A 26,443-nucleotide genomic window follows, 5' to 3' on the forward strand; every position below is an offset into this window, starting at 1 on the left:
CAAAGGTGAGTAACCGTCTTTTCTTCTATCAGTCTACAAATACACATTGCCAACTATCAAGTGTTCCTGGCTATCTGCGCTGGGAAAAATGATCTGTCGTCATTTGTGGTGTATTGTACTGGGTACTGTTAAATGATTGCTGCTTTGCCTCCAAGATGTGACTGCATTTCAGTGGTGGGTGAAATGATGTTTTGGTTTGGGAATGAGCACATTTTGTGGAATGGCCCTGATCCTTAGAAGCACTGAACACCTGCAACACACATTAACTTCAGTAGGAGTTACAGGTGCTCTCCTACTCTAAGGATCAGGTCCAAGGTTTGTAAGGCTCCTGGCAATGAAATATGCTATCCAACTTTTAAGTTAATTGATTAATGGAATTTTTATTCAGCACTGGACATTGTGCTGTGTGTGTATATTATGCTGACTTTATCACAATCTGTTGGGGAGACAGTTTAATGTAACTCCCCCCCCCCCCCCCCCCCACAAGTGGCTAAAGTTGCTTAAGTTTCTCTTAAGTAATCAACAGATTTGCAATAGCTCAATGGAAAAAACGTTTTTTTAGAAAGGTTTGTTATTTTTAATCATTTAAAATAGATAGTAGTCTGGGGCCACCTAGTGGTACGTAATGGGTAATAATTGCTAGAGGTCGGTTTGGGATATGGAATCTCAATGTAACAAAACCTTTTGGAAGAAATAAAACTAGCAGCCAGCTTGTGGAAATAAGACACACACATCTATTATTTTTTTAGCTACAAAAAGAAGGATGCAGATTTGTCCGTGGCTCAAAGTCGCATTAAGGATCTTGAAGCCCTGTTCCATAGAAGTGAAGCAGAACTCAGTACTGCTCTTAATGAGAAGCGCAGTTTGGAAGCAGAGGTTGCTGACCTGCGGACCCAGCTTGCTAAGGTATGTAAATGAACATTTTAGGGTTTACCTACGTACAAAGAAAGACTCTATCCTGTTGAATTTGTTACATTAGTTTATTGTTGTAATGTGTTGCACAGCCATGCTAATATATCTACTTAGAGATTGATATGTTAAGTATAGAGGTTAAATTTGTATATGTGTGGTTCTTGCTCGATCGAACAACTCCGGTATGCAGATGCCTGTCTTTCTCAACTGGTTTATGAAACCCACAAATGTTTGTTCATGAGCAGGGGCAGCCTAACATTGTCTTGAGTAAAGCCTGGCATTTCAGCACTGCTTCAGCACCATCCTTTTACATCATCAAGTACGTGCAGAAGTAATACCCTGGCTGTCCCAGTGGAAAATATTTAAAGAATAATCTATTCCATGTATAAAGTATGGGGAGCTAACAATTCCCAGTTATGTTATCAGACAGTACTGAGATAAATATGAATTGTAGTAGGTGATACCAGCATATGAAAGTTGTTTTTAAATGTAGTCACTGGTATTCTTTTGGGAAACTCGTTAACTTGGGAATGGACAAATAGTTGGGAAGACTTGGGAATAGGCAATTAAATTAAGGGCACTGTGTAGAATTTCATAAATGGAGAACACGGATGCCAGTTGAACTTAAATGCAGTTTTAAAATGTGGATTCTGAATTTCTCACTAGGCAGAAGATGGTCATGCTGTGGCTAAGAAGCAATTGGAAAAGGAGACATTGATGCGGGTGGACTTGGAGAATCGCTGCCAGAGCTTACAAGAGGACCTGGATTTCCGGAAGAACATATTTGAGGAGGTATGATCAATCTGACAACTTAATCTTAAAGCAGAGTTTATGTAGCCTTTGCTCAAAGTGCTCTGCAAACATTGACTAATCTTGTGAGTTAAGGAAATGATCATCATTGTCCCCATTTTATAAATAGAGAAACTGAGGCACAAAGTTATTAAATGACTTGCATAAAGTCACACGTTAAATCAGTGGCAGAGCTGGGGTAAGCACCCAGAACTACCTGGCTCTGCACTTCTAGTTATCTTTGCATGTAAATACACCACAAGATGGAATTCTCTGTATATCAGATTAAGGCACATCACAGTGAATGGAAAGACATTTTTTCGTCATTTGAGAGTCTCTCTTCTGTTTGCAGATGTAGGATATTCCTGTAAGACAATTTGTAAAGTCATTCTGAATTTATGTTGCTCATGCATGCAAACATGTTGAAAGGTTAATTTAGGGCAGAGGTCAGCAACCTATCAGAAGCGGTGTGCCGAGTCTTCATTTATTCACTTTAATTTAAGGTTTTGTGTGCCAGTAATACATTTTAATGTTTTTAGAAGGTCTCTCTCTCTTAGTCTATAATATATAACTAAACTATTGTTGTTGTATGTAAAGTAAATAAAGTTTTTAAAATGTTTAAGACACTTCATCTAAAATTAAATTAAAATGCAGAGTCCCCCGGACCGGTGGCCAGGACCCGGGCAGTGTGAGTGCCACTGAAAATCAGCTCACATGCCGTTTTCGGCACGCGTGCCATAGGTTGCCTATCCCTGATTTAGGGCATCAAGAGCCCACAGTTCTCTGGAAAGAGAGAGAATGTCTGAGTGAAAACAAAATTCAAGAGGATCACATTTTAGGTCCTGTTATACTTCAGGGAAGGAAGATACATGTAGGTTTTTTACTGTTAATTCAAAGACTTAAATAAATAGGGCTTATCCAGATTGAACTCCTAAGTGCACACCCATATGAATTCATTATTTTCACCTCCTGTAAATGGTTCACAGTGTACCGACTTTTACCAGAGTAATATATGAATCTCTAAAGAGAGTGTCATCTACCAGTTGGTTTAATGTGTATATGTTATGGGGAGAGGGTTTTGTGCTGCACTTGTTCTGCTGTTAAAACTGATATTTGATCCTGCTCTCTCTTGTTTGGTTAATGCAGCACAGAATAACCCCTTATTTTAGAATCTCTTTATGTGTTTTAAATGAAGACAATTAATGTTTGAATATATTTATAAATTAGCTCCTGTAGAAAGGGACCAGATAACTTTGTATCTGTTAAAACATTTAGCTCACCTTAACAGATCTAAAGTTTGTGTTTTTAACTGTGTTGGACTTTGTGATATGCTTTCAATACCCTGGCAGCTAAATAACATCAAAATAATTAATTGTGGTATAAAAGAAATTGATCATGTTGTTTACCCTAACTTGGACCTTTGCCTGCATTTTTGTTTATGTAGGAAGTGAGAGAGACAAGGAAACGGCATGAGCACCGTTTAGTTGAGATAGACAGCAGTCACCGGCAGGAGTATGAATCCAAAATGGCCCAGGCCCTGCAGGATCTGCGCAATCAACATGATGAACAAGTCAAACTGTACAAAATGGAGCTGGAACAGACCTATCAGGCCAAGGTAGATATTACCAGTATCTTAGTGTTCTACTGGCTGCTTCACAATCAAAGGGAAAACTCTATTCCTGTCTCAGGGAGCTTTCATGCTACTATGGAAGCACTCTGAGTGGCCACATAGTTAAGGTAACACCAGGATTTTCTTTGTAACAGGACCTGTGCAATTTGTCTAGTTCCATCTTGAATATTTTTTGAAAAACGTATCTAAGTACGCTTGTTTCTCTGAGTTTCTCTAAGAGGAGGCAAGGTCACAGCAATGCGCCTTGCCCTTGAACTGGAAGATGGGGAGGTTTATGATGGTTCTTAGTTCCTGGGGGAATTAATTCTGCATTCTTGGTCTGGCCTTTGAGAAAGCTCTGTCTCCTGCACAAACAAGCTTTATCCTTCTTGTAGGGAGTCTCACTATGTGAGGACCACAGTCTTCATCCCAGAGCTTTAGATAGTCTTTCAGATACCCTGGGCCCAGGCTGTTGAGCACTTTGAAGAGAAGGACTGAGACCTTGAACTTGATTCAGTGTTCTGTGGGAAGTTAGTATAGAGCGTGGATGACAGGTCTGATGTTCTTGCAGAAGCCAGTGTTGCTGAGGTGTCACAGAGTTCTGTACTAGCTGGCGTTTCCTAAAGGCTGATGGCATCAGACCTAGGTGCTCATATAGAATACCTACCAAATAAATGTATTAAAAATGCTCTTATCTATTAGAAACCCTGCCCCTGAGTAATATAGTTCACAGTGCACCTCTACCTCGATATAACGCGACCCAATATAACACTAATTCGGATATAACGTGGTAAAGCAGTGCTCCGGAGGGGTGGGGCTGCGCACTCTGGTAGATCAAAGCAAGTTTGATATAACGCAGTTTCACCTATAATGTGGTAAGATTTTTTGGCTCCCGAAGACAGCATTATATCGGGGTAGAGGTGTACTATTATTATAAACCAATGAACACATCTGTTGTAAATGGTGAAAGTGAATTAACATGAAATTCAAAACCACGGACGGTGGGAAATAAAAATTAGTCCCATGAGAACAATGGTATCAAACAGAGGGCCAGGTTAAGGTTGTCTGGATGGCAGATGAAGTTCAATATTGATAAATTAAAGTAATGCACATTGAAGGGAAAAAGGTAAACTACTCCTACACCTTACAGGAATCTAATTAACTGTATCAACTCCCACACCTGAAGAAGAGCTCTGTGTAAGCTTCAAAACTTGTCACTCTCACCAACAGAAGTTGGTCTAATAAAAGATATTACCTCACCCAATTTTTCTCTCTAATATCTTGGGACCAACATGACTACAGCACAGTGCATGTATCAACTCAGCAATGCAACCTGGGCATCACTGTAGACAGCTCTATGAAGATTTGCTTGATAATCAGCTGCGGTCAAAAAAGCTAACAACATGTTTGGATGTATAAGAAAAGGGACAGAGAATAGATTATAACAGCATTATAAAAATCTGTACCGTCACCCCATCACAAAAAGAATATTATGGAATTAAAGGGGGTTCAGACAAGGACATTGAAAATGATTAGAGAGCTGGAAAAACTTTCACATGAAGAGAGAATGAAAAAACATTGTTTGCCTGGGGTGAGGAGAGGCTTGATAAAAGTATATAAAATAACTGGTCTGAGAACGTGTATCTGGAGTTTCTGTTCTCCCTGTGTCATAACAGAAGAACAAGGAGAGTTTCAATGAAATTAGAAGGGGTGATAAATTCATTATAGACTTTAAAAAAAAAATTTTTTTTCACACAGCACATCTTAGATTGTGAAACTCACTGCCTCAGGAAGTCATTGAGACAAAGAATTTAGCAAGATTCAGAAAGTGATTGGACATTTGTAAGGATAACAAATATCCAGTGTTACAGTTAATGCTGACAAATTTTTTTGAAGGGTTAATAAATCTCATGTGTCAGGGCTACAACCAGCCTCTGAACTGCTAGAGATCACCATGAGACCTAATGAGGGGAGTGGATTATCTGCCAGCTGCAGGGCTTTTACTCCTTCCTTGGAAGCATCTGGCACTGATGGACCTCCACTGGACTAGATAGACCTCAGTTCAGATATCAGTATTGTAGGATTTCCTAGTGCCTGTGGCAGGGCCCACTCACTCCTACCTCTGCTCAAGTCCACAAACCGTTCAGAGACCTTTATGCTAGGAAAACACCCAGTGCAGTTTATTTACGTCCGTTCCCACCACCCTTGTACAATATATAGCTGTACTCCTACCATCTTAGGAAGCCCTCAGCTCTTGAGGCAAGCAGGGAAGAGCAGAGCCTTGGCCTAATGGCTTAATTAGCCTTCCAGCTCTCCTCCCCTCACCAGTTAGGCACAACTCTTCTTAACCAGGTCTGTTCTGCAGTGTTTAATTGTAACTGCAGTGACCAGAGTGCTGGCTCAGCTGTTGTTGCCCAGCATTCTGTCTAGTGCCCAAGGCTTATGTGCAGCTTGGGAGTTATTCAGCCTGTCAGTACTGATTTTCCTGGCTGTTCAGGATTCTCATCCAGCTCCAGTGTCTAAAGTATCAATGTCGACTGTTCCTCTGATGCCCCATATGGTACCGTCAGCCCACCCTTTAATGTGCATCTCAGATCAGTAGCAGGTAGGGGAAAACCAGCCATGATCTTGCAGTACCTCCAACTCCAGGCTCTGAACCTGTCTCCCCAGTACTGATGGTGACAGCTCTCTCCTGGTGGGAGGATGAGGACTTGTCATTGGATTCCGAGGTTCTTCTTCGAGTGATTGCTCATATCCATTCCAGTTAGGTGTACGCGCCGCGCGTGCACATTCGTCGGAAAACTTTTACCCTAGCAACTCAGTGGGCCGGCAGGTCGCCCCCTAGAGTGGCGCCACCATGGCGCTCGATATATACCTCTGCCGGCCCACCCGCTCCTCAGTTCCTTCTTACCGCCCGTGTCGGTCGTTGGAACAGTGGAGCGCGGCTTAGCTGACCTCCACTTCCCTAGCTACTCGTATTTCTCGTATATAGTTACGCAGTTATAACCCTTTTATTTATATATTTGTATAGTTATACGTTTTCTTTGCTAACATGGTTAGTTTAGTTAGCGGGGTTCGGGAAGTAGCCCCTTCCATGAACCCGGTCCCGGAGCCCATGCGGGGCTCACCGGTTTTTCGAATGGGCCGGCGTGCCAGAAGCCGCGGCCGAAGGGAGATCCACACGACTCCTGTTTCCAGTGCCTCAGGGAATCACACTTGACAGCTAAGTGCCCCATTTGCAAGGCTTTTAAGCCGAGAGCAAAACGGCGTGGGATTTTCACTTACCCCTCCACCTGGGGCGCCGAGCGATGATCAAGCGGCGGGCAGTAGCGCCTCCTTGGCACCGGACCCCGCCGATACTACCAGGGCCTTTCGGCACCGGCCGTCGCCGGCACCGATATCGGCTCGGCACCGCTCCCTTCTTCCGAGGTCGAGAGAGCCTACGATTCCTGCTGGTGCCTGATGGCTCCCCGGCACGCGCCGTGGTTGAGACCCCCTGCTCCTGCTGCTTCCGTGCCATCTGCATCGCAGCCAGGGAGCTCGTCTAAGTTGGATTACCTGGCACCGACACCTGCAGAGGCACCGATGACGTCGATTCCAGGTACCGGTACGCCTCCCGGTGCCGGTCCCCGGTGCCGAGTTGGGCAAGGTCCCAGTGAGTCAGAGACTCTGCCTGTGCCTTCTTTAGTACCTCCGTGGCAGTCCGCACATGCATCTGTGTCATTCCATATGCGCAGATTCTATGCTCAGGACCATGATCCTGACATGATGGCCAGCGGGCGCCCGCCCCAATGCCGAAAGAGGCTTGGCGCATGGGCTTGCTTGGCCGCCAGGGTACTCTGCAGAGGCCCTACAGTTCTAGGTAGCAAAGCAACAAGCCTTGCTTAGCTGCAATACTTATAGCACCGGGGTGAAGGAGTTTTCCTTCAGACCTCCCGCCAGGAGTCCGCTGCCGTCTCGGAGGACAGAGGAAAGGAGGTTCCCGGAGCGTCCCTCCAGGCCTCGTTGGACGCAGCAGACACTGCGGCCAGGACTCTGGCCTTGGGCGTCGCCATGAGGTGCATGGCTTCAGGTTTCAAACCTCCGACGGGAGCTGCAGTTTGCCATTCAGGATTTACCCTTTGTTGGTAAAGGCCTCGTCGTGGCAGGGACAGCCCCAGGCTGCGAAGCCTGGTGGTCAATGGGCTCCTAATGCGCTCTCTAAGCATGCATACGCCGGCGATTAAACGCAGGCCTTTCTGGCCCCAGCCGCCATACTCTGTGCCTAGCCAGAGGCAGAACTTTGGCTAACGGCAAGGCCAAGGTGGTCGCGGACGAACGTCAGGCCCCCTAAAGAGCCAAGGTCAAGGTCCCTCGTAATTACCACTGGGACCGGAGACGAACCTTCCAAGGTGTACCTGGGGACAGTGTATCACCTTTAATTTGCTCCAGCCCTGTCCCCCTTCGGCGGGCGAAAGGGGCGAGGGGTTTTACTCCCGTTATGCCCTAGTCCCCCACGCGGGCACAGGTCAGACCTTCCTGGTCCTGCACGGACTCAACCGGTTTAGAATGAGGTTGAAGTTCTGCATGGTATCCCTGGGAACCATTATTCCATCCTTACCTCCTGGGGGCTACTATGCCACCCTGGATATGAGGGACGCGTACTTTCGTGACGCCATCTTCCCTCCGCACAGGAGGTACCTCCGCTTTATAGCCAACGGTCACTCTCCTGGCTTACGGCCATAGTCGCCGCCTACCATCGATTCGCTTATCCGAGGAGACTCTGAGACACAAACCGCTCAGTCCGTGGACATCGTCACGGTCTTATTCACAGGCCAAGGCCTGATGGTTCCTATAGAGCAATCCACTCTGGTTCCCACGCAGAGGTTGGGCTTCCAAGGGGCTATCCTGGTCTCCTACCCAGCTGGAGCCTGCTTATCACACCTGCGGTTTTAGGCGATGGCAACAATCATAGGAGGTCGAAGGGCTTTCCCAACGACCTCGACTTGTTCTTGTCTCAGTCTCCTGGGTCCATGGTTGCCCGCAAGTTTGTATCCAAACACGCCACGTTCCGCCTCCGTCCTCGCCAAGTCCGGCCCACCTCGGCGTACCGCCCGGACAGGGAGCCAATGGTCATGGTGGTCACCGTTCCCTCGAACACCATAGACTCCCTAGAGTGGTGGCTACCTCCCTCCCTGATGTGGGCAGGGATGCGGTTTCATCCGCCCCAGCCCTCACTGCCCGGACGACGGACGCGTCATCTCTCTGCTCGAGTGCTCATGGTCACCCCCGGGCTTAAGGCCTTTGGTCTTCTTGGGAGCTGGCATTCCACATCAATGCCCCAAAAATGAGAGTAGTCCGCCTGGCGTGCCAGGGGTTCCGGCGGCAGCTGCGAGGCCGTTGTATCTCGGTGTTTACGGCCAACACAACGGCCATGTGCTTCATGAGTATCCGGGGAGGGACATTGCCCCCCCCCCCTTTTTTTTTGTCAGGAGGCCATCCATTTCCGGGTCTTTTGCATGGCCCATTCGATGGAGCTGGCGACGTCCTTTCTCCCAGGCGTTCGGAACGTCTTAACGCTTTGCCTCAGCAAGTCTTTCTGGTCTTACGAGCGATCACTCTGCCCCATGTGAGGCGTTCGGCTTTCCGGAAGTTGAGATGTTTCCTCACACAGACCTCTTCGCTCACTGCGAGAGCAGGAAATGTCAGATGTTCTGCTCCTTCCGAGGTCTCTCCGCAGGATCGATCTTGGACGCATTCCTGATGCCGTGGAGAGGCCAATTGCATTATGCCTGCCCACTGTTCCCTCTGGTCCGCTAGGTCCTGCTCAAACTCCGCAGGGGCAGAGCGTGCATCGTCATGATCACTCCAGAGTGGTCCAGGCAGCACTGATTTACCATGTTGCTCGGCCTGTCAGTAACAGACCTAATTACCCTTCCACCCCACCCAGACCTCATCACTCAGGGCGACAACGGGCTTTGTCGCTCGGTCCTGCAGCTGGTTTACCTCACGGTGTGGCTGCTGCGTACCTGAGTCGGGGTGACGGGCAGCCTTCCACCTGGTCAACGGTCAGGGCCAGGTGGAAGTGTTTCTTCTACGGCTGCAATACGCTCGATCTTGCTCCTGTTGAGGTCTCGATCCCCTCTATTTGGCCTGCCTCTGGCCTTCAGCGGCAGGGCCTGACGGTATCATTGCTGAGGATACACTTAGCAGCCTCTCTACCTCCCAGCAGGCTAAGGTGGCCGTTCCCTGTTCTCACGATCTATGGGTTCGAGGTCCCTCAAGGGCTTGGAGCGCTCGCACCCTCGGGTGCACCGCCCAGCCCCGACCTGGGAGCTCAGCCTCGTTTTAACCAGACTTATGTCTCCCTCAGTCGAGCCGTTCACGACTGGCCCTCTGCTATGCCTGTCCTGCACGACAGCTTTCCTCGTAGCTGTTACGTCTCCTCCCTAAGGGGTTTCGGCCTTTCATGTTACCCACAGCTCAACGCAATGGGCATAACCATTGCACTCCTTGGGCATCTGTGGAGGGCTCGCATTTATATTGTGCTGACAGACCCATCTCCTAAGGTGCCCCGGCTCTGTCGCGGTAGCGGGCCAAAGGAAGGGCTTGCTTGTTTTCCTCTCAGAGGATCTCATCTTGGGTGATGGCGGACATCCCCACTTGTTATGATTTGGCTCATATTTCACCAAGCCACATCACCATGCATTCTACCAGGGCTCAGGCTTCGTCTGCCGCCTTGCTGGCTCGTGTACCTACCCACGAGATCTGTCGCGAAGCTCCATTGGTCCTCGGTCCATACCTTTGCTTCGCAGTATGCCCTGGTTCAACAGTCAAGAGAGGCTGTGGCCTCTGACTCGGCAGTTTTCATTCTGCCGCATTTCACTCTGACCCCACCGCCTACGTAAGGCTTGGGATTCACCTAACTGGAATGGATATGAGCAATCACTCGAAGAAGAAAAGACGGTTACTCACCTTTGTAACTGTTGTTCTTCGAGATGTGTTGCTCATATCCATTCCACACCCGCCCTCCTTCCCCACTGTCGGAGTAGCCGGCAAGAAGGAACTGAGGAGCGGGTGGGCCGGCAGAGGTATATATCGAGCGCCATGGTGGCGCCACTCTAGGGGGCGACCTGCCGGCCCACTGAGTTGCTAGGGTAAAAGTTTTCCGACGAATGTGCACGCGCGGCGCGTACACCTAACTGGAATGGATATGAGCAACACATCTCGAAGAACAACAGTTACAAAGGTGAGTAACCGTCTTTTCTTACATGTCACTGCCTGAATGCATACAGCAGTTCCCATGGAGTGCCTATTCACCATGGTACCAGGCATAGTCACAGCATGGTCTATCTGACAAGAACCAATGGCCTGGACATAATTGAAGTCCAGGGGCCATATCAGTAGCCTTTCAGGAATTCTTGGGGTTTCCCTCCTCAATCTAGAGCATGCCTCACAACTTGCCTTTGCAAGTGTCTGTACCAGAATCACATCAAGCCATCCTCGGTAGAGACCTGTACATGCAGAGGTTTGCTCTCAGGAGTTGCCCTTGGAGGAATCAGAAAAGAGTTCACCTCACCATTCCTTGACCACCTCCTTTTCATCCACCAGTGAGGCAGTGATAAGCAGAGTCTGTTTCTCCCTCACCTGATGATTACAGAGCCCATCGGGAGATGTTGAAGAGGATGGCTGCAACTCTGAATATCCAGCCAGAGGAGGTCCAGGGAAAGTCACACGTGCTTGTAGACATGTTAGCCTCGGTGGGACCCTGTAAGGTAGCTCTCCCTATTAAGAAGGCTATCCTTGGCCTGGAAGTGTTCTGTGGCAGACCTCATCTTCCCTGCCCATTACTGCAAAAAGAGCAGAGAGTTACTACGTCCCCTCACAGGGCTTGAAACACTTCTATAATCATCCCTCTGGACTCCCTGGTAGTCTCTGTAGCCAGTGAAAAAGAGGAGACAGGGTCACCAGGCATTATTACTGAAAAGCAAAAAAGTAAAGAAATTGGACTAATGTAAAATGTAAGGACAGGCTTCCAGATGACCTGAAACAGGGATTTACTGTGATGGTGGATGACGGGAAATTAGTTGCCAGAACGTCTTTGCAGGCTGGTCTAGACCCAACTGACTCTGCAGCTTGAGACATGGCCTCATTAGGTGGTGGTGTTCATGGCTGCAGTCATTTTGGGTTGTCCCTCTCCCCTCCCCCAAGTTCACCAGACTATTCCAGACCTCCAAACGGGTACTTAGAATAGGGGGTGGTGCCAGTAGATTATTCAAGATCCTTTTTGAGGGTCCTTCACTCTTTTCTGGAAAGACTGACAAGATTGCATAGTCACAAGGAATCAAAAGCGACCCTTAAGTCTCTGGGTATTTATATGCTGGCAACAAAAAGAAACTCCTTTCACCCATAGCACTCCCACTATCCAAATTTCGTGACCTGTACCAAGGACTTGTCCAGGAAGAAGAGCTGAAGTTACAAGAAACGTCTACCACCTCTTTCTGCCTCTGCAGTGCCAAGTCATCTAGGCAAGCTGGGTCTTCCAAACAAACATTTTGATGCATTGGTCAAGGACAGGCTGCCAGTCCCCAGAATGCCATCTTTTCACATCCCCCATTTGTTAATCGCCTATCCCACTTCCTAAAATCTTGGTCTGGTATCACCACATATTGGTGGGTTTTAAGCATAGTGAAATTGGGATGTACCCTTGAGTTTGTTTCCATCCCTCCTCCTACTCCTGTTCCTTGCCCTTGTCCAGGGACCTCTGTCATGAAGATGTTGTATTACAGGAGGTCCAATCTCTGTCTTGTGGGAGCCATAGATGAAGTTCTCGTGTTACTCACAGGAAAGAGGTTTTATTCCTGCTACTTTCTAATCCCAAAAGCAAAAGGAGGTCTCAGGCCTATTTTAGATCTGAAATAACTCAACAAGTTCCTGAAGAAAATGAAAATCCAGAAGATCACTCTAGCTTCCATTATTCCTTCTCTGGATTCCAGGCACTGGTATGCTGTGATCAACTTAAAAGATATGTTTGAATTTATATGTGAAATTATTAATTCCCTTTGTATATTATTATTAAAACATATTTAAAACAAAGACATCCTAGTCTAGTAAAAGTGATAAACAGGTCTGTCTTAGACGAAGAAATTTAGGTTTACCTCAGTTTACATATTAGCCACAAAGCTATCAGGGAAACCAGCAAGGATTGTCTTAGCCTGAACTTGAAAGAGAGGGAGGGAATTAACATGGCACCTGCACCCCAGAGAGACACTGGAGGCTGAATCTCCAGGAGGCTTTACTAACTTTTAGAATGGCAATTCTCTAGGAATATAATTTACTCCTGAGGGAATTCTGCACCAAAAAGAAAAAAAAAAAATTATATCCACAGATACAGTATCCTGACACCGTCCCTCCCCCATGGAACTTGAATCTAATTTCAGCAAAGCTGATGGGTTCCCCCTTTGGGTTTCTGGCAACCTGTTCACTGCTACATCTTTCAATTAAAGTGGCGCTTTTTGGCTGCTGTTACATTAACCAGAAGAGTGGGGAGATTGTAAGTTCTAGTGTGTCAGCGCCTCCCTATATGGTCTTCTGTAGTAACGGTTTGCCTTTGTCCTCACCCAAAGTTTCTTTCTAAAGCAGTTTCCAGCTTTCATGTTAATCAAGCAATCTGATGACTGGTCTTCTTTCCAAAGCCTCATATGCATAAAGACAAGGAAAAGCTTCTCACTTTAGATGTTAGAAGAGCTTTGGCTTTTTACCTGGATCAGACAAATCATTTAGGTCTTCAATACAACTGTTCATCACAGTTGCAGACAGAACGAAAGGCTGTCCTGTGTCCACTCAGAGAATCTCTTCTTGGATATCCAGTTATATTCAGTTATGCTATCAGTTTGATAATGTGATGCCCCAGAGTAGAGTGTTGGCCCATTCAGCGAGGCCTCAGACAGCTTCTGCGGTATTTATGGCTCATATAACCATCTTGGACATTTTGTAAGAAAGCACCCTGGTCGTCATTCCATACATTTGCCTCTCACTTTGCTGCCTCTCAGCAATCCAGAGACAGTGCCAGATTTGGATGAGTAATCGTCTATTCCTTATTAAAGTAAACATTGAAACCACCTCCAGTTCAAACTGCTTGTGAGTCACCTACAGTGGAATGGACATGTGTAGTCACTTGAAGTAGAGACTGTTACTGACACAGACTCTGTGCCTAGTTATATTTCTTAGCTAGTGTTGCAGTCATATAAAGATTGTGTGTGTATAATGGAGATGAGGATGGACTTTCTGTTCTAGTAGCACCAGCAGGTTTAGTCAGTGCAACCCTAAGCCTGTGAAGCCTAGTCTGATGTGAGTGTCCTGTGCCAAACTCTCTTCCAGTTGGAGAATGCCAAACTGTCCTCTGACCAAAATGACAAAGCTGCCAGTGCTGCCCGGGAGGAACTGAAGGACGCTCGCATGAGGATAGAGTCTCTCAGCTACCAGCTTTCTGGCTTGCAAAAACAGGTGAAGAGACTCCATTTCTGTACATCTAAAACTGTGTGAACTGTTGGTCATATAAAACTTGACTTCCTTTCCCTTTGTTCACACCCCATGAACGCTCTGGAGAATGAGTTGGCAGCAGGTATGTTTGTAGAAAACAGTACATTTTACACACATTTTAATGGAAGGTGAATTTTAAACTTGTAATTGTGAGTATTTGCAATGAAAATTTTATTCTGAAGTTACTTATCAGACAATGTGACCTGTATGCCATTTTACACTAATTATTAAACTGCCATTATAGCCCCAATACTACCAGCTGTTCCTGGTACAGTAACCCCTGTGGCATATATTCCATCTCAAAACTCAACTTTTTTCCTACGTTTCAGGGAACGAAAGGGGCTTTGGAGCATTCCCAAAAGATTAACTAGTCTGGATTTCAGTAGACAAGGAGCCTAGTGAATGTCTAAGTTGCAGAAGCACGCCCTGCCAAGTGTTCCCTAAAGCCCTCTTGCTTTTGCCACTTAAATCTATAGAGTGAATAATACACTGCCTTTTCCCTGTGGGATGGACTAGATGGTGACCCATATGTCTGTTCTGCCTCTGGAAATGCATGGCTGTAATTGAATTCCTGAGTCTAGCTGTCTAGTTTTGTTTCCCCTTTTGCAATACCTGTCAGAGGGAAATCATGTATCCTTCTCTGTCTCCACACATGTTAGGTTGACTTCTTGTTTTACTGTGACCATAGGCTAGTGTTGCAGAAGATCGTATTCGGGAACTGGAGGATATGATGGCTGGTGAGCAGGACAGGTTCAGGAAGATGCTAGATGCCAAGGAAAGGGAAATGATGGAAATGAGGGACCAGATGCAGCAGCAGCTTGCAGAATACCAGGAACTGCTTGATGTCAAATTAGCGCTGGACATGGAGATCAGTGCCTACCGAAAACTTCTGGAGGGTGAGGAAAAGAGGTAGGTATAGGTTTCACATGCTTCACACTCTGCACAGGTGGGAATTTGTCCCAGCTCTGACATTATTTTGTCCCATTTGAACACCAGTGCCCAAACTTTGCCTAACTGAGGGCCACGCTGGCCTCTTGGAACCTGAGGCCACTATATACATAATGTTCATAAAATGAGGCAATTGCAGCTGCTCTCATCTGAACACCCATCTAGTCAAATGTTTATGAAATACTGTGGATTAACATGTGCTTGACATTTAGCTCTTTTTGTACTTACCTGCCAAAGGTTGCAGGGCTCTGTGTTTCTCCTGCTTCTGTCATCATGCCTTAAAGCAGTTCATGTAAAAGCCTAGGATATTGGTGTACTGTGGCATGTTATTGTGTATATTAATTCTCTCAACTAATCCCCTGGACCACTCCCGAGAATCTAACTGCAGCCTTCTTCATCTGGTTAAAATGTCTGTTTGATTGCGTTAAGATTGAAGCTGTCTCCAAGCCCGTCCTCCCGTGTTACAGTCTCCAAGGCTACCTCCAGCAGCAGTAGCACCAGCACTTCGGTTGTTCGCTCTTCTCGAGGCAAGAGAAAACGGGTTGAAGCAGAGGAGCTTTCAGGCAGTGGTACAAGTGGAATTGGCACAGGGAGTAGTAGTGGTAGCACCAGCGGTAGCAGCAGTAGTTTCCAAGTGTCCCAGCAAGCCTCAGCCACAGGACGCATCAGCATAGAAGAGATAGACCTGGAGGGAAAATATGTTCAACTTAAGAACAACTCTGAGAAGGTGAGTGTCAGTAGAACCTTTAGAAAGGCTGCAGTGAGCTAGCATGCAGATATGACATGGCCTTTTGTAACCCAAACATACTGCGCCCCGGTATGAGAGATGATGGCCAGTCTCCCTTGGCCACTGCTCCTTCAGAAGTGACAAAGTGGTACTTATGTGCTGATAGTATTGTTTCAGCACCAATATTGTGGTCAGTGCTATACAGGACACAGAAGAGGATAGTTTGTGTTCCAGGAAGCTTACCATTTAGTAGCCTGATCCTGCAAACATACCTCTAGGTAAGTTTACTCATTTGAGTAGTCTCATTGACTCTAATGGGATTAGTGGGTGAGTACAGTTACTGGTGTATTTGCAGGATTGGGCCTTAAATAAGGAGCTTGCAATCTAAACTATTCATTGCATTAAAAAAAAATAGTCCCAGAAGCTACAGTGCATGTGACCCAATAACACACTGTGGGAAAAGCTAGTGACTGTATCCATAGCATTTTAATAAATACACAGGCATTAGAGATGCCATTTGTCTGGCTGTAGATATCTATTCCTAAATAAACTTTTATATCTTTCCATTAGGACCAGTCTCTGGGTAACTGGAGACTGAAGAGACAAATTGGAGATGCGGAAGAAATTGCTTATAAATTTACTCCAAAGTATGTCCTCAGGGCTGGGCAAACTGTTACAGTAAGTCACCGAGGAGACACTTTTGTTGTTGCTGTGGTGTGAATGTGAGCGAGTGTTGAACTGGGCTTGATATAGGGCTTGCCCCTGCTCCCATTGAGCTCACTTTTGTTTGGAGTAAGATCATGCTCCTAAAGAATATGATATGGGAGTTGAATTTTTCCAGAACTATCTTAAGTGGATTAAGAGCTGTTGGGTTAGGCCTGTTATCTGGTATTTTATATGCATTTTTGTGTTCACCAAATAAATCATTAATAAATTAGATATTCTTTCTGCAATCTGCATTAAAAGTCCCTCCATAGGAAAGGCGCAACTTTCCTTGTATTATTGCTTAAATATTTGGCATAGCAAGTGGGAACATATAGCCTTTTAAGAGGTTAACGGGATGAGTATGCAGCTCTATTTTGTCTCTGGGCTCTACCATGATAGTAAATGCACTGAGTCCAGGAGGATTAATTGCTGTATGCAGAAAAGAAATGACAACTGAAATATTAAACTCCATGTATTTTCTCTTCTCTGTAACTATGGTTGCTATTAACTTGCAGCTTCTTAACGTTTTGTAGGGGAAAAAACATTTTCCTGCAAATAGTTTCACTCTAGTTTCATCTATTTCACTGTCATTGAGAAATGAGGAGCAAGTGGGGTGGCAAGAAAAGGGTAATGAGAAAAGTAAAAATATAGGATTTTTTACATATATATAAAAAGAAAAAGGGCACAAACATCTGCGTATAGAATTTCTCTTTCTTAGATCTGGGCTGCAGATGCAGGTGTGACTCATAGCCCCCCTTCTGTCCTTGTGTGGAAGAATCAGAGCAGCTGGGGCACTGGAGGAGACATCCGCACATATCTGGTGAACTCTGATGGAGAGGTAAGCTTTGTCTTCTGGAAAATGATGTGGGCTGCATTACCTTCCAAACTTGTCTATGCATTTTTGACAAAATTGCAGTTTCACACTATCCTTAACTCTCTTCTTTTAAACAAAGTAGTGTTTTCATTTGTCTGTAAGGTTTAAGGGATAAACATCTATGAGCTCAAATGTGGTTTTAGGAAACATACCGTTCAACATATTGATCACTTTAGTTGATCTTTTTAGTGAACTGTTCTGGAGAGTAGAGGATTTGAGTATACATTTCGAGTAGAGAAAGCAAATGCATTGCTCATTATTCCAAATGATGATACTTAGCATATTTAAGGGTGCTACGTAAACAATAATAATGCAAAAAAATAGAGATTTCTTCAGTGCTGCAACCATATCAGGAGTTTCCACTGGGCACAGTTTCCTATGTATTCTTTGTTGTCCTGCATCCTCCCACAACTGTTTTTGAAAACTGTCCCTGCAGAAGAATCTTGCAAGACAGGATCATGCTTTGGCTGCTGTTGGTAAACATGCATTGCTTCAGGTGCCCAGTAGCAATAGCAAAGTAAAACTGACCAGCATTGTATCAGTTCTCATGCCTTTCTTGCTGACAGTTCTATGAAAGTATTGCAGGAACAGCAGCACAGGACACAGAGGTAGGCTAAAAGGTCATAGATATAAACAGGGAAGAGAACTGGCCCAGTATTCAGATTGGACACATTTATTCAATTAGTAGCTGAAGGATGCTCAAAAATAAAATAACCTCTCCCCACAACCTGATATTTGTCAGACTCTCCACTTGGAAATGTCTGTATCTAGGAAGATTTTCCCAGAAATTCAGATGTACCTCCTACATACAATTCCAATGCACAACTGCTGTGAGGACCAACAGCGTCTTATTACTAATCTTTGCTACAATAAATTAGGAAGGAAAGGAAACTTCCTGAGTTTTAAAATAATCCCTGTAGTAGCTTAGTGAAGACAACAATTCCAAATAATTGGTAAATGCAACTGACATAGAATATGAGTGGAAATTAGACAGAGGTTTCAGTTTAGCTCTGTAATAGTTAAGAGAAATAGATCAGATCTTAGCACATTCCACAGTCTTTTATGACACAGTTCCCAGTTAAGCCCATTAGTAGTTGTTTAAAAATGAATAAACCCCACATGAGAGGTAGAAAGGCATCGCATCTGCTGTCTCTCAGACTTCTAGGAATAAGAGAAAATAGCTAAAGATAAGGATGATTGAAAACAAAAATTACATCACTACACTTAGAGATGGGCAGAAATAAGGGAGGGCCTGTAGTTTGCAGAACCTTATTGGCTAGGATTTGGTTTCATAAAAACCCCAGATCAGGGATGATCATTCAAATATGTGGCCAACTGCTTGGAATTCCCGAAAGTTTGGGTGAGAGGAGAAGAGCTGATGGCAAAGTGAACACCTTTGTCTGTCCCCTTGTCTAGGAAGTTGCAGTAAGAAGCATCACAAAATCAGTTGTGGTGCGGGAGAATGAGGAGGAGGATGAAGCAGAGTTTGGAGAAGAGGATCTCTTTCACCAGCAGGTAATATGATAACCATTTGTTTAAATTCAGGCTATCCTCCCACTTCTCGTCACTTGTGCCTGGTGAATTGGGTTAGATTCAAGCATAGAATGGTGCATCTTCCAACAGCTTTTGCAAGCTTCTGATCCCAGCTTTTGGAATAGGTTCCTGTAAAGGATGTGCCAAAGAGAGCATTCTGTAATCCCTGCTCCTGAGCTCTTAACTTCAGGAACTGATGTACCCTTTTGGGCCCCACAAGATGCACTGGAGGCAGTGACTGCTGACAGGTCAGGGTGCCATAGACTTTAGGACATAATCCTGGTGCTAATGGATTTGCAACAGCAGGAGTGTTTCTGAGAAAAGCCGTGAAGTTTGGTGATAGTGTAAACTCCACAGAACAAAGAAAAATCTTTATTGCCCTGTAGTTTCCTATTGCTGCTCTTCAACGGCTGTATGAAATAAGAGCGGGGAAATTGTGTGATCAGTGATTCCCACGAGCCTGTGCTGTCTTCCCTACTAGCAAGGCTAGCACTAATGTCTGTAGCATTCTTGCTCTAAAGAGACAGAAGATATTCTGAAAAATATGGCAGTTAATTACAGGAAAATGGATAATCCTGTTCCCACTATGGCAGCTGGGCTTTGCTGGTGTGTTTGCCTGCAGGATACAAATGTTACACAATAAATACACCTGGCTGACCTTGTTACGATCACCTTTTATGTAAATTCCAATGCTTTAGAATGAGTATCGGAGAATGAATGGCCAGCAGCTAGTAGAGCTGACAGAAGAGAAAAACTTTGTGCATGTTATACTAGAGGTCACTTTCAAACTACTGTAAACTGTTGCCATATATTCAGATTTGATCAGTGGCCATTAGTAGCCTCTTTCACAATGAACTCAACAGGCTAGGCCAATGCAATTTTAAAATCAACTTCTGGATATTTTTGGTTTCAAGGAAATTGAATTCAGAGAGTGGAAGAATCTTAAAACAAATACACAGTGTTGTGTGTTTTGTATCCATAGAAGCATGGTGCAAGGATACAGCTCTGTGCCACATATCTGGTCGAGCTTCATTGGTGTGTGTTTGTGCATTATTACAGACTGCATTTAGAGGAAGGATAATACAGTTCTAAAGATGACTCAATGTCACACTTCTTCCCTTCTCTCTGCCAGTGTGGAATAATAGCAGGGAACTGCCAACACTGCTTCTTGCCATACTCCCAACACGTTTAGTGATAGCCCCGACTGGGGCTTTATCTGGATTAGGAGAAAGATGTTTTTTAAACCAGTATGATATCTGAGACTAGGTTACAACAGGACCAGCTAACAAGTTTGCAAGGTGTTAAACTGTCTGCACTAGGTGCCAAATTGTGTTTCAAGTCATATTAGCTAACTTGAGTTATCTTTTGTACTAGTCGAGACAGGACATGAGGTGCTTGTGGCCTGCTGTCACTGTACTGTGCACTAACTAATTTCTTTGTTCCTCCAGGGGGATCCCAGGACAACGTCTAGAGGATGTTCAGTGATGTGAAAAAACATTATTTGCTACTTCTTTCCTTTCTTTTCTTTTCTTTTTGCTATTTTTTCCTCCAGAGCCACTGAAAACTATTTTTATATGTATCATCTGATTTCTTTAAAAGTTTACTCCTTGTTACATTTTTATAGAAAAAAATTTAATCAAGCAAAACTGCCAGGATTTTTAAATAGATTTCTTTATCCTCCCCTCCACCTACTACTGGACTATTGGATTATTTCCCCACCATTAAAACTTTTGTCTTATATATAAACCTGCAGTAGAATGAATTTTAAGCTTAAATGGGACAGGACTCCTTGAAAGTAGGATAAGTATTAGGGCTGTTGATTAATCGCAGTTAACTCATGCGATCAACTCAAAAAAATTAATTGCGATTAATCACACTGTTAAACAAAAGAATACCAATTAGAATTTATGAAATGTTTTTGGATGCTTTTCATACATTTTCAAATACATTGATTTGTTGATTACAAATATTTGCACTGTAAAAATGATGAACAAAAGAAATAGTATTTTTCAATTCACCTCATACTTACAAATGCAGATTTGTTTTGTTACATAACTGCACTCAAAAACAAAACTATGTAAAACTTTAGAGCCTGCAAGTCAACTCAGTCCTACTTCTTGTTCAGCCAATCGATATGAGAAACAAGTTTGTTTACATTTGCATGAGATAATGCTGCCTGGTTCTTCTTTGCAATGTCACCTGAAAGTGAGAACAGACATTTGCATGGCATTTTGTAGCGGGCGTTGCAAGGTATTTACGTGCCAGATATGCTAAACATTTGTATGTCCCTTCATGCTTTGACCACCATTCCAGAGGACATGCTTCCATGCTGATGATGCTCATTAAAAAAAAAATGCATTAATTAAATTTGCAACTGAACTCCTTGGGGGAAAATTGTATGTCTCCTGTTTTACCCACTTTCTGCCATATATTTCATGTTATGGCAGTCTTGAATGATGACTCAGCACATGTTCGTTTTAAGAACACTTTCACAGCAAATTTGACAAAATGCAAAGAAGGTACCAATGCGAGATTTATAAAAATAGCTACAGCACTCGACCCAAGGTTTAAGAATCTGAAGTGCCATCCAAAATCTGAGAGGGACGAGGTGTGGAGCATGCTTTCAGAAATTTTAAAAGAGCAACACTCTGATGTGGAAACCATAGAACCTGAACCATCAAAACAGAAAATTAACCTTCTGCTGGTGGCATTTGACTCAGATGATGAAAATGAACATGCATCGGTCTGCTCTGCTTTGGATCGTTATCAAGCAGAACCCGTCATCAGCATGGACACTTGTCCTCTGAAATGGTGGTTGAAGCATGAAAGGACATATGAATCTTTAGTGCATCTGACATGTAAATATCTTGCCACACTGGCTTACAACAGTGTCATGCGAATACCTGTTCTCACTTTCAGGTGACATTGTAAACAAGATGTGGGCAGCATTTTCTCCTGCAAATTGTAACCAAACTCGTTTCTCTGAGGGATTGGCTGAAATAGGACTGGGTGGACTTGTAGGCTCTAAAGTTTTACATTGTTTTAATTTTGAATTGAGTTATTTTTTGTACATAATTCTACATTTGTAAGTTCAACTTTCATGATAAAGAGATTGCACTACAGTACTTGTATTAGGTGAATTGAAAAATACTATTTCTTTTGTTTTTTTTGATGCAAATATTTTTAATCGAAAATAAATATAAAGTGAACAGTGTACACTTTGTATTCTGTGTTGTAATTGAAATCAATATATTTTAAAATGTGGACAACATCAAAAAATATTTAAATAAATGGTATTCTATTACTGTTTAAAAGTGCCATTAATCACAACTAATTTTTTTTAATCACGTGATTAATCACAACTAATTTTTTTAATTGCTTGACAGTCTTAGTAAATATGTCATTCTTTAACTTCAAACTGGTTTTTAAATAACAGATTTAAGGCAGTGTGAGCCTATATAGGGCTTTCGGAGAACCCAACATGAGTGCTTCCCACAGTACTGGAGCCATTTAAGAAAATGGTAATATCCTTTTGATATACTGAGTCTTGTATACGCTAGGAAAATTATAACCCAGAATTTACCACAGATGCTGCTCCACCAGTGGAAGCAATGATAGAAGCTGCAGTGTAGACAGAGGTGGCAAGAGTACCGTGGCATTTAACTCTATTCCAAGTAGGATTAGGCAACATCTGAACCCTGTCCGCATTATCACTCCGTCATTGCTAACAGTGGTGGAGAATGATGGGTCCCAGTTACTCTTGGGCAGGTATAGTCTGAATGTAATGAGGGATCAAAGCTGAAATTTTTCACAGTTTTATTTATTGGGACTTTCAGTCACGTTTGAGACCCTAATAAATAGTGGATGCAAGGGTGAAATTGTGATGGACAATAGATATGATGATATGAATGGTTGTAAAGTATTTGTCATTAAACAGAACTTTTGGTTCAATAATTCAGATTTTAGATTTTAAAATACTTTATTTTTGGCTATGATGAGGTTTTAAAAAGCAATTGTAAATGTTGATTTTTTTTATCACTGCTACGTTCCGTTTATTAATAGTTCTATTGTATGTAAAGGGACATTGTCAGATAGTTTAGGCAACAAAGCATTTGCAAAATGTCTTTAAAAAGTGAGAACTTTTTGGTTTGGGTGTAAGCAGTTTCTTGCATTGTTTGCCGCAGCAGGTTGTCCAGCCTGACTGAAATGTTCTAAGTAAACACAAATAATGTAAGTACAATACATACTAGAAGTAAAATATTACTAAAAAAAAGTTATTGTATCTGGTAATGTCTCCTTAAGTTCAGGTTTCCTCTCTTGTGTTTTTACCAGAGGTAACTTTTGACTACCAGAAGCATTAGGATTCTTGTGATAGTGCATCTTTATACACTCTGAAGTATAATTGACTGCTCCAAAGAATATATTGACTGCAAAGTAAGCAAACATTTTTTCCCAGTAGTTGATAATTTGGATACTATTTGATGCCAGCATAGAACTCTTGTACTATCTGCACTCTAGAACTCTGGTCTTGTTGTTCAAGTAGTGTAGATTCATCACACAAGCTAGAAGGTTTGGATGTTTTCAGTGGCTTTTGGACATTATGTTCTCTGAACAGTGTTTAGACTGACAGATATAACTTAGAAGGCCAGGTTAGTGACTTTAATGGCTAGCTTTGCTACAATGCAAGTGATTTTTAAAAAGGTTATGAACTTTCTCCTCTCACTTAAAAAATATCAAAGGTGCTAATTTTCTGCAGGTGTTCACAAAATGTTCACCTCAGTAAGGTGATTTAATTATCACAATTAAATGCTAGTAAAGTATTTAGAATTATGTTTTAGTCCATTATCAACAGTTCATTGTAGAAAAAGCAGTAAAAAGAAATGGATTTTTGGAATAATGTTTCTCTTTGTCCTTGTATTTGGTCATTTTTCTTATATTCCCACTCTGCTTGAGTAGGTGGTTTAATATGTAGTAAATCATACCTATTGCTGTAAAATATATATAGCTGAAATTGTGTTTCTCAGCCATGCCACTACCAATTACCTTTTCTAAATTATTGTTATGCAAATGAATGCAATCAGGGTGAAACTGTTTTTGCAATATATCTTCTAATCACTGGACTCTGTTTCCCTTTCCAACTCTGTTTTCATGATTTACCTTATATAGAAGATAGGTTTTTTTTAAAGATCTCTCTCTATATATTTTTTAATGTTGGCCAGTATTCAGAGTGCTCATTCTGTTTTGTAGTAGACTTATTGCTTTAATATTTTAAACTATATAGAATAATATGTAGTTCATTGACGACTCAGTTGGCTTTATTTAGTGAATTTCCTTGTAAAGTCCGGGCTAGAAGGGCAGCTTGTATCAGAAAAGACCTCATGTGATCTGAGCCATAGTTTATGCAACACATACTGAATATGAGTCTGTGTCTTGCTCTAGGGTCTGATGCTGGCAGACCGTTACTACTGGCTGTAGTGCCTTTTACCCTTAACTAGCTCATCGAAGTCAGTGGGACTGGCCAAGATGGTGTGAGCACAACATCCCCTAGTAAGTGTCTACAGAATTTGGGCCCTAAATGTGGAGTTGTTTCCTATGAAACTTTCTAGAAGCTTATTCAAATGCCAGTGCTGGTACAGATTAACTTCCTCTGAGTTCTGCACATGCAAGGTTGAAGAGCTTGATGTTTTACGGCCTTTGTTAACTGTAATAATCCTGCCTGAAACTGACACACAAGCGTACACCATTAAGAAAGGCAAAAAAGGCTGCAGCAGTGATTTCTGGATGTGAATTGCTTCTTCCTCTTGCCATGCCATATTCATGTAACATAGGTGCTTAGAGACGGTGGTGAGGTGGGACAGTATAAGAAGCTCAATAGACTAAGACTAACCTCCTAAAAGCATCTTTGCTTTGGTGATTGTTACCACTGCATTTTTCAGAAGGCTACTTAAAATGTAAGAAGCAATTCTTGATTGTAAAGTGCAAGACACAGTAAAACTACTGTATTCCGCTTCTTGTTTACATTAATGTGTCTCTTCTGAAAACACCATCTTTCCCATTTATGTTGGACTTGCTGAGCATTCAGCCTGACTCTTTCATTAGATTAAAGTAGGCACTCCAAAGTGGAAGCATCTTCTGCTATACCAGATCTAAAGCAGCACTGTTACATTTTTTTTTGTATTTTTTTTTTTTTTGGCAATCCCAATAGTTAATTAAAGCTTTGTGTTCAGACCAAGTGTAGCTTCTTTCTACCTAGCCATCTTTTTCTATTAGATCCTGCAGGTGAGCCATTCATGTTGTATGTGGAAGATCATCAGAATTTCCATGGCAATAGACTTAATATTACAAATACAGGTTTCCTGAAGAAGGCAGAGTTGGCCTGTGAGGAGAATTGATCAGTCTAGTTAGCACAAAATAATTATTTTGCTCTAGCTATACCAATATAACTCATTGGTGTGGACATTCTATTCTGGAATTCAAGTCATTTTATTCTGACCTAAGGGACCCATGCAGCGTGGGGCATGGGTCACTTGCTGGTGGATTCTCTGCAGTTTGAGGTCTTCAAACCAGGTTTGAGGATTTCAATAACTCAGTCCTGGATTAGGGGTTGTATAAAAGTGGATGGGTAGGGTTCTGTGGCCTGCCTTGTGCAGGAGGTCAGACTAGATGATCATATTGGTCCCTTCTGACCTATGAGTCTATGAGTTACACTGGAATAACTACGGCTGGTCAATTTCCCCATGTAGGCAAGCCTCTATTCGCTAATAGCAAAGGGAACAGCAACAAAGAGCTATGTGAAAAGCGTGCTATAAATGCTCCCTCTCCCAGGTTTGCATATTGTGAAGGTACTTGGGGTGTGGGAGGGGAGCAAATCCAGCACCCTCCTGCATGGCATGGCCATAGAGCAGAGGTGGGCAAACTATGGCTGGTGGGACTGTCCTGCCCAGCCCTTGAGCTCTTGGCCGGGGAGGCTAACCCCCAGCTCCTCCCCTGTTGTCTCCCCCTGCCCCTCAGCCCTTCATGCCACCAGCGCTCTGGGTGGCGGGGCTGCGAGCTCCTGCCAGGCAGCATGGCTGCGAGAGCCGCCACCCTGCAATAGTGCTCTAGACTATGTGGTGGTGTTGCTGGCTCCGACCGGGCAGTGGGGCTGCCTCTCCTGGTGCACTGAGTGGCATGGTAAGGGGGCAGGGATTGGGGGCGTTGGATAAGGGGCAGAGGGCCCCAGGGGGACAGTCAGGGAGCAGAGGGCAGTTGGATAGACGTGGAAAATCAGGGGAACCTGCTGGGATGGGGGCATGGATAGGGGTTGGGGCAGTCAGGGGACAGGGAGCAGGGGGGTTGGATAAGGGGTAAGGTCCTGGGGAGGGGGCGGTTAGAGTCAGGGGACAAGGAGCAGGGGGGGTTGGATGGGTCAGGTTTTCTGAGGGGGGCAGGAAGTGGGAGGGGGCCAGGACCAGGCTGTTTGGGGAGGCACAGTCTTTCCTACCTGGCCCTCCATACAGTTTCAGAACCCTGATGTGGCCCTCAGGCCAAAAAGTTTGCCCACCCCTGCCACAGAAGAATCTGAGCTCCTGGTGTGACAACATGCAGCGGGAGAGGCATGGTTACACAAATCCTCATGTCCTTCTCCTTCCTGACAACCTGCTTCAGGCCACATTAAAGCTATTGTGCTGCAGTAGCCTCTGGGAAATGGCAGCTCTGCCCAGGCAATGGAGCGGCCATGATTCCTCTCTCCCTGCACATGCCTAGTACCCAGTCTGGCTACTTGGGCTGGTACAGGACTCTAGATTTGTCCCTGAAAGCATAAAAAAAGGAGTTAGCAATGATT

General features: G+C 43.9%; 1 protein-coding gene across 2 annotated transcripts in view; it reads left to right on the forward strand.

Moving 5' to 3' along the window:
• Positions 1 to 25,113, forward strand: part of LMNB2 (lamin B2) — a 96,519-nt gene extending 71,406 nt beyond the window's left edge. Inside the window, exons 3-12 of one of the 2 annotated variants that reach the window (XM_050933751.1) lie at positions 750 to 906; positions 1,579 to 1,704; positions 3,146 to 3,316; positions 13,670 to 13,795; positions 14,520 to 14,740; positions 15,209 to 15,506; positions 16,077 to 16,184; positions 16,930 to 17,049; positions 18,502 to 18,600; positions 20,067 to 25,113. In XM_050933751.1, the coding sequence (XP_050789708.1) occupies positions 750 to 906; positions 1,579 to 1,704; positions 3,146 to 3,316; positions 13,670 to 13,795; positions 14,520 to 14,740; positions 15,209 to 15,506; positions 16,077 to 16,184; positions 16,930 to 17,049; positions 18,502 to 18,600; positions 20,067 to 20,108 (1,468 nt within the window). In that variant the 3' untranslated portion in view covers positions 20,109 to 25,113. Of the gene's footprint in view, positions 1 to 749; positions 907 to 1,578; positions 1,705 to 3,145; positions 3,317 to 13,669; positions 13,796 to 14,519; positions 14,741 to 15,208; positions 15,507 to 16,076; positions 16,185 to 16,929; positions 17,050 to 18,501; positions 18,601 to 18,743; positions 19,358 to 20,066 lie in introns of those variants that run through there. The other variant, XM_050933750.1, reaches the window with a different exon arrangement.
• Positions 25,114 to 26,443: the final 1,330 nt, after the last annotated feature.

This window comes from Gopherus flavomarginatus, chromosome 24, assembly GCF_025201925.1.
Source record: "Gopherus flavomarginatus isolate rGopFla2 chromosome 24, rGopFla2.mat.asm, whole genome shotgun sequence".
Taxonomy (NCBI): Eukaryota; Metazoa; Chordata; order Testudines; family Testudinidae; genus Gopherus; species Gopherus flavomarginatus.